This window comes from Micropterus dolomieu, linkage group LG03, assembly GCF_021292245.1.
Source record: "Micropterus dolomieu isolate WLL.071019.BEF.003 ecotype Adirondacks linkage group LG03, ASM2129224v1, whole genome shotgun sequence".
Classification (NCBI taxonomy): Eukaryota; Metazoa; Chordata; class Actinopteri; order Centrarchiformes; family Centrarchidae; genus Micropterus; species Micropterus dolomieu.
Genome location: NC_060152.1, coordinates 8030498 through 8039240, shown reverse-complemented (window position 1 = coordinate 8039240; position 8743 = coordinate 8030498). Strand labels below are relative to the sequence as shown.

At 38.4% G+C, this 8743-nt stretch overlaps 1 protein-coding gene across 1 annotated transcript in view; it reads left to right on the top strand.

The window, feature by feature from the left end:
- Positions 1 to 5336, top strand: part of LOC123967842 (membrane-spanning 4-domains subfamily A member 8-like) — an 11363-nt gene extending 6027 nt beyond the window's left edge. The window contains exons 6-7 of the mRNA XM_046044116.1: positions 1754 to 1876; positions 4591 to 5336. Coding sequence (XP_045900072.1) covers positions 1754 to 1876; positions 4591 to 4656 — 189 coding nt within the window. The 3' untranslated portion in view covers positions 4657 to 5336. The remainder of the gene's footprint in view (positions 1 to 1753; positions 1877 to 4590) is intronic.
- Positions 5337 to 8743: the final 3407 nt, after the last annotated feature.

The window sequence follows — 8743 nt, the reverse complement described above, 5'->3', positions numbered from 1 at the left end:
GGACGAGAAAGCACAAGACTACCAGAAAGGAGAGAAGTTGTGTTAGTAACATGCAATAATGGGATGAGGTTGCATACAGAGGGAGAGAAAGTAGAGGAGAGAGGAGCTCAGTGCATCATAGGAAATCCCCCGGCAGTCTAGGCTTATAGCAGCATAACTAAGGGATGGTTCAGGACTCACCTGAGCCAGCCCTAACTATAAGCTTTATCAAAGGTGAAAGTCTTAAGCCTACTCTTAAATGTGGAGATGGTGTCTGCCTCCTGAACCCAAACTGGAACCTGGTTCCACAGGAGAGGAGCTTGATAGCTGAACGTTCTGGCTCCTAGTCTACTTTTGGAGACTCTAGGAACCACAAGTAACCCTGCATTCTGGGAGCGCAGTGCTCTGGTGGGGTAGTAAGGTACTATGAGCTCTGTAAGATAAGATGGTGCCTGACCATTAAGAGCTTTGTAGGTAAGAAGAATGATTTTAAATTCTATTCTGGATTTTACTGGAAGCCAATGCAAAGAAGCTAAAACAGGAGAAATATGATCTCTTTTCCTGGTTCCTGTCAGAACACGTTCTGCAGCATTCTGGATCAGCTGAAGAGTCTTAATGGACTTTTTCGAGCAACCTGATAATAAGGAATTGCAGTAATCCAGCCTAGAAGTAACAAATAAATGGACTGGTTTTTCTGAATCATTATTAGACAGGATGTTCCTGATTTTATGTAATATTACGTAGGTGAAAAAAGGCGTTCCTTGAAATTTGCTTAATGTGAGACTTAAACGACATGGCACATTTGAAGTTTAGCTAACTGATGAGTTTCGTCTGGAGTTATTCCTGATAATATTGCCTACAGGAAGCGTATGTATGTATGTATGTATGTGTGTAATGTGTGAACATGCTGTACACTAACTGCAATTCCCGACATTGAGAGAACTGTGTTGTGAAGTTTTTGGATGATATTACCATCATCGCCCAGATAACAAACAATGAGACTTCATAACAGGAGGAAATCATCAATATTGCAAAGTGGTGCAGAAAGAACGGCCTACTGCTCAATGTCAGCAAAACCAAGGAGCACATAGTTGATTTCAGAAAAAAGGAGGCACAGACATACACACTCCAGTCAATAGAAATCATACTGACTGGAAACATCACAAATTGGTATGGTTTGTGCACAGTCCAGGACGGTAGGACTCTGCAGCCGGTGATTAAAACTGTCCAGAACGTAAATGCTGCCCATCTACCTAACATCAGTGAGTGAGGTGCCTGCACAGAACCAAAGGAAACTAAAAGACAGTAGGCCTACCCTGCAGCCACAGTCTGCTCACCCTGCTTCCATCTGGCAAGAGATACAGAAGTATCTGCTGCCTTTACCACCAGGCTCTTTCCCCAGTTCATCCCCCTCACTTCATCAAAAAAGAACAGTTTTTGTTTTGTTCTGTGTTCTTTGTGTGTGTAGCATGAAGGGCCTACAAATATGAATGTTGTTAAACAACCTTGTCTTGTAAAATGACTATTAAATGAACACTTGAATTATGATATACGGAAGTCATAATTTGATAATGTCTCAGTTGTTACATTCAACAAATTGTTTATTTGGTAAGACTAGATGCAGCTTTATATAAATGTCTATCAGAGATACACAAAGTCACATTTGAAGGAAATGGATCACATAACAAATTCTACCAATTTGAAGAAATCTAAATGAAATAAACAAATGTGTCCAAAGATTCTAAAGTTAACGCTGTTTGTTGTGTCCCACCAGATGCTTATAAGAAGCATCAGTGCTGTGCTGATTGTCCTGTCAGCCCTGGAGCTCTGCCTCGTCATCAGCTCGGCTGTCTTGGGGATCAAGGCTCTGAGGAGCAGTGAGAAGACAGAAAACAAGGTAGAGTGTGAATAATATCTTACTGTCAAACCCAGTGTGGTGGATCAACTACTTTGATTTATTCTCTCTCTCTATATATATATAAATATATATATATATATATTTACTTTAAATCTGTATTTTATTCTCTTGTTGTGAAGTGTTTTCTTGCATTTATCATGCATTTGTTTTTATTAGGGCTGGGCACATTAACGCATTAATTAATTAACGCCGACAATTATTTTATCGCACGTTAATGCAAATTTTATTTTATTGTTATTAGTATGAAAGTCCCTTGCTCACTGGCTCTGAATACATATACAGTCAAACCATGGGTCACAGGAGGGGCGTCAGCCTGCAAATCACCCACCCAAATAAGCGGTGGAGAGAGGCCTCGGCAGACTGTGCAGTCATCTTTTTTCCATACTTTTCCACCCGCGATCCGTTATCACGGCAGCAGGTGAGCCGCTTGCTTGTTAATGACGCAGACTATCAAACAACTCAAACAGCCGAAACAAACATCTGCACCCTGTGTTCAATGTTGCTTTACGTTACCTGGTCTGTGCTTGTAAAATATCCACCGCAAGTCTGTGCGAGTAAACACACGCACCGACCCCGCTACATCACCCCCCACCCACCATGCCATCATCCATCCCGATGTTTCAATGTAGATTTGTAGACATCGTCCCAACAATACTGAACAGACTGTTTCTGCTGCTCCCTGATAAAAGATACCTGATGCTGATACCTGTATAGAAACCCCCCCCCAAGAAAACTGGACTCTGATGGTAACTTGTTTTAACAAGCTAGATAAAAGGTAATGCCCTGGCAGTGGCAAATAGCTTTGGTATAATATTTGATTTGATTACATTAATTTTTAAGTTGAGATTTACAAGAAATATATTATTGCTACTGTGTAAAGGGAATACTGCTGGTAAAAAGCACCTTATTTGTTTAAAGTGTTTGCAAACCACGTTATTACACTTTTGTGAACACAGCAGTACATTTATTTAATAATAATTAAAAATAATTAAAATTGCGCAATACACAACTTTAGAATTCATTATTCAATTTTATGCGTAACAATGCGATTAAGCGATTAAAAAGTTTAATTGTTGCCCAGCACTAAGTTTTTATGTGTTTTATTGTCTTTATACTTGTTAAAGCACTTTGTAACTTGTTTTTGTGCTCTACAAATAAAGATGATTATTATTATTATTATTATTATCATTATTGATATTAAAAAGTTACACTTATTCAATGAGACACCACCCTGGAAACAGGGAAAACAAATAATCTGAATTTATGAATAACTGTCGTTAAAATTATCAGTCTGTTATGAGAAATTATTTTCGATAGATTGACCTTTGTTTCTGCTTAAAATAAAACACAAATATAACTTCTTACTGATTAAATGAGGACATTTATTAATAGCTATATGCCTGATAAATGAAGGATAAATGAGGTGTAACATTATGATAAAGAAAACAAACGCAACAGATGAATGGCAGAAATTAAGTGATGAAATTAACCTGATGAGGTGAAGAAATGTAAATTTGTTATTTAAACTTAAAATGTATGAAGCTAACATAACACTGAGGTATTCGAATCATCTAAATGGAATTTTATTAATTTCATACAAAACCAACTCTTCATCAAAGCAAGAGCTGTGGTTTTGCCTTATGTTTTGACAAGACGTCGTTGGCACTGGTCTCATGGAGATGTAGGATTAAAAGTTTCTTCAGTTCAAACTTTTATGTTAGAGCCCAGATGCTGAGTAGGCATTTTTCAGAACATTCTTCCTTTCAAAGTAGGCTGGGTTAAATGTATCTGGCTACTAGGGCTGACCCCAAATAGTCGAAGATTTGATGCTTCGATGGGCGGAGCCTGATTCTACTGTCAATCTCACAGTCGAAGCATCGCAGTGAAACAAGGTCATGCCATTTTGCCGATATGGGAGTGCTCAGTAACCCTAACCCTGGATCATCAGTGCGCATGTGTAGGCGTAGCGTTTATGTGTGCAGTGGCAGTGGAGGAACACTTGCTGAAGAGACCGAGCTTCACTGGTGTTGTGCCAAGTTGTTCGCACCTCGCGGGACTTTCGGATAATTTATCACCGTTGATGAACCACATAAAGAATATTTTATCGTTTTTAAACAGCCGGCTACTTGAAATAGAGCCATGACAAACCGCGATGTGCTTTCAGTTGTCGGCAGCACGACATGCACGTAAGGACTGCCGTGCACAAAAAAACACGTGATTCGACTATCAGTCGACTATAAGCAGGACTTGACGGTTCTGATTCGACTATGTAAGTCCTTAGTCAGGGACAGCCCTACTGGCTACACTAACTTCTTTAGGCTTGAGTAATTCCATACAGCAAAACAGGAAATAACATGCAATGAAAATAGTGAGGCTTAGTGGTACAAAAAGTCAAAAGGAAACAAATCGCCAGTTTAACACTGAGCAACCCAAAGGTTTGTTTAAGAAAAAGGTAAAATTGTGACATTAATAATAAGATACAGTATAATATCTACAAAATTTTTGAGGGTCAAGACTTTATTTTAGGGCTTAGGTTAGAATTGGTTATGGTAAGGGTTAAGATAGATAGTTGTGATGGTTAAGATTAGTGTGAAAGAAAGAAAGGGTTACAAAAATAGACTAAAATGATCCCTGCTGGTTTGAGTATATCTGCACTTTTTTAATATGCTTTTCTAATATTGTTTTTCTCTTAGAGCATCGATGACCCAGAACTCTACAAACCACTGCTGGAGGAAGTCACCATTAACCCTACAGCCTGAATGAAACTCTCTCTCTGCTTTGTGATATTAGATACCAGGAACTATAATCCTGTGCATTTATACCATTGACTATATGTACTGTAACGTCAATGATTTACACACATTCTGCTGGTAGGGTCTAACTTCTGGTCTTTTCCTACAAGGATTGCTTAAAAGTATTAGCACGTTTATATTGTATATGCTGCTGTCTACTTCATTCTGGGTTGTTAGTGATTTTCTATCTAGCAATGTGCCTTATGTTTGTAGGTAAAAGTGAGGTTTATTTGCATGTCTGTGACATTGATTGACTGTTTGCTATATTACAATATTAAAGGCATCTGAAGATATATTAAAGTATAGCTCTGTCTACAAATAGGAAAGATTACTATAGTAAGCTTTTTTGCATATTCATTTTCTTCATTTGTATTGGCACCCTGCATTGGCACTTGGGTAGGACGCGGTTAGAAGTAGGCTAAGTGCACTCGCTTGTTCACCTCACTTGGCTGGAGTGATTTTGGGGGGTAGGGTGAGATCTTGAGTAAAATTTTCTGTTGACCACATTTTTTATCTACAGTGGTGCATTTGTGTTGTCTGGTGCTGTTGCGTTTTCTTTGCATGGATGTATGAAAACCACAGTTAAGTGGAACCGTTGTGCATCGCTGTGAGATGGAAAATAAATGGGATAAATGGTGTGTGCGAAATGTAGTGGAGTATCCTTGTGTGTGCGTCAGCAATTTTTTCCTGTGTTTAGACTACTGCTGATGTTTTTCCTTTATCGACAGCCAGTTGCAATAACATACAAATAGGCTATATTTCTTTATTATCACTCACACTCACACACACACACACACACACACACACACACACACACACACACACACACAGATTAAACAAAACACAGTGAATGACAAAGCCAAACTAAATAAACTCTTCAATAAATAACTACTTCCCACATAAACCTTCCCCGCACACACATAATCATACACAGTACAAACCATATTTACAATTAAGTTAAATTAGCATGCAAGCAACCAGAGCAAACATTTCCACCCTTCATACAGCATGAACAACTCCATACACAGCACCCGCAGCAAAGCAATTAATACAATTTATGCACCTCGATCATACCGAGGACGTTGAAACCAGGACTTAGTTACTTTCATCTTTCGCCTCAATATAGGCCTACTCTTACAATGGCCTCTCTGGTGTGTACTCCCTGACAGCTTGCCATGCTACTGTATTGATCATAGGTATTGATTTGTGATGTGACGGCTGTAGGATTACACAAAATTACATCTTAAAAGTGAAAATAGACATTTACAAAAAAAATACCATGACTTAAACATGCTTCTAAACAATTGTAAAATAATTAAAAACAATTCCGTTATGGTTTCTGATAAATTTGGTCTGCTGAACACTGACATTTTGTTATTGCAGATATATTGTCCTGGAATTTCAGTTGGCCGACAAGTTAAGGCATGAGGCATTACAGTAACAGTGTTGCTTTTACAGAGGTTGTCCATCAGAGCTGTTTCTTTACAACTGTCGCGAGTACATACAGTAGGCTAAGATCAGAGTTCAAATGTAATGAATCCTTAAAAAAAAAAGTATGTAGCCAAATATTAAACAAAAAAAACATTTCAGACATCAATTACATTTTCTGTGTTGCAACCTCACACAGCCATTTAAGAAAGTGGACCAACATTGCAGGCCACAATCAACAACCTGATCAACTCTAGGCTATGCGAAGGAGATGTGTTGCACACCAGATACTGACTGGTTTCCAGACCCCACAGAACCCCACAATACTGTTTTCCAGTGGCCTTTTATTGTGGCCAGACTAAGGCACACCTGTGCAATACCCATGCTGTCTGCTCAGCATCTTGATATGCCACACTGTGAGGTGGATGCTGTGCTGTGATGTGGATGGATTATCTCGGGAAAGGAGAAGTGCTCACTAACACAGATTTTGACAGATTTGTGGACAGTATTTGAGAGAAATAGACCTTTTGTGTGCACAGAGAAAGCCTTAGATCTTTGAGTTCAGCTCATGATCAATGGGGCAAAAACAAATGTGATGCGTTTATAATTTTGTTCAGTGTATTGTTGCATGTAAATATATGATCACAGTTCATAAATAAAAAAATTAATGGATCGTTGTAAAAAAAAAAAAAAATGTGTATGTTAGGCCTAATTAATATGACAACAACCTTTCGTCTCAGTTTCATTTTATGCCATAAAGTAATAAATAAATAAAATGGAGCTATTTCACCACTTTGAGTATTACAAATCAAAATGCACATGTAGCTAAAGGATCCGCAAAGGGTTACTTTTCTGCGAACTAGGAGGAGGCTACTTGGCACCAGTTCCCTTTTCCCGTCAACTGCGCAACAAAGAGACACATCGGTCTGTCGGGTGGCTTTTTCTTCTCCCATAAACACAACCAGGTAAGGCGTTGTTCTGTTTCATACGGTTTGTAAAAGTAGGTAAACACAAATAAATGTTTGCTAACAATAGATTATGCACATGGTCCGTTAGGCTACTGAATTTACCCATAAAGTCTGTCAATGGATGAATATTTCAAAGTCGAACTCACCAGAGGACAAGTGAACTTATCAGGAGAGAAAAACATGTTTGTCAGACGGCTTTTATCGCCACAAGCTTTGTAAAAAATGACGAAATACACAGCACTAAAGGGGAAGATGCAGTAGGCTGCATTTAATGGCGCATATCCGTGGGAGTTGAGATGTTGTATCGCGATTCAGACAACTCGTAACTCGAATATTTCCGACCTATAAAGAGAAAAACGCCACTCAAATTTCGGAGTTCCTACTTCTAAACTCGGTCTACAAGAAGAAGCAGCTGTCCAATGTCACAATAGCAGCAGCACCCATGGAAGCGCTTGTTGTAACTGCTAAACCATCAACCATCAACAAAAGCCTGTATTTAATTAAAATAATAGCCTAGTAAAACCTGTTCTGCATCAACTATAACTTAGCTGGTTACGGTAAACAATCACTGAAAGTCATCTCTGCAAAAAAGGTATTCAGGAAAACCTTTAAAAATACCAAAACGTGAAAACATTAGAAAATATACAACATTTACTTATTTAAACTAACATATAGTCTATTTGTCACTTGTTTTCATTAAAACTGGCATGTTTTTAATGAACACCGGGAGAAATGTTGAAGGTTCAATTGTCTGTAGACAAAGTTTGTCACGCACTGTACACTCAATAACATTAGGCACTTTATTAGGTAGGCCTACACCTACAGGCAAAACAAATACAAGTCTAATACACCTTCATGAGGTAACTGGTCCTGGTGAAACTGTTTTAGATATGTGCTGAATCAACTTTATGATCAATTTTGAGGTGTAGGAGAAGTGATTCTGTTATTCTATTTTTTATATATAAAAAAATAGAATAACAGAATCACTATATATATATATATATATAAGCCACCATCTAGATACTCCGGCCATGTAGAACTGTTTTGTACTAAATCTAGCCTACATAAAACTGACAGTCACTGTGCACAACTGGCAGTTTGATCACATTTCAGGCAATGATGAGGATTCAGTATTTTAACGTTGATAATCAGCAACTGTTTAGTTTTAAGGTTACAGAAACAGCAAAATTAACCTGAATTTCGCAGATTCAAAGTTTACAAACTCTCTTTCTCCCTTTCAGTCCACAGGAGCAGGCAGGATGTCGCTGACCATGACCAAGAGTGATGGGGTCACTGTATTCACTATGACCTCTGACCCCAAAAGTCCATGGCCTCCCCTGTGCCAAATCCTCAAGAGCCTTTGTTGCAGCCCTGTGTGCTGCTCTGTGTCTCAGCACCTGAAGAAGGTCCAGACGTCTCAGTTAGTACTGGGGGTGAGTTACAACCTTGTGTGTTTTGAGTTAATGTCCTCACTCAATACTGATTTAAACTTTGAGCAAATATGCAAATTGTTGGAGTAAATCAACTGAAAACGAATTGTTGATCTGTTGACTAAATATATTGCTCTATGCTCAAAGCTGCATGTTATTATCTTAAAATATTATCACATTTTTGTTGTGTGTCCATGTCACTCTCTAAAAGAGTTGTTTAAAAGAGTT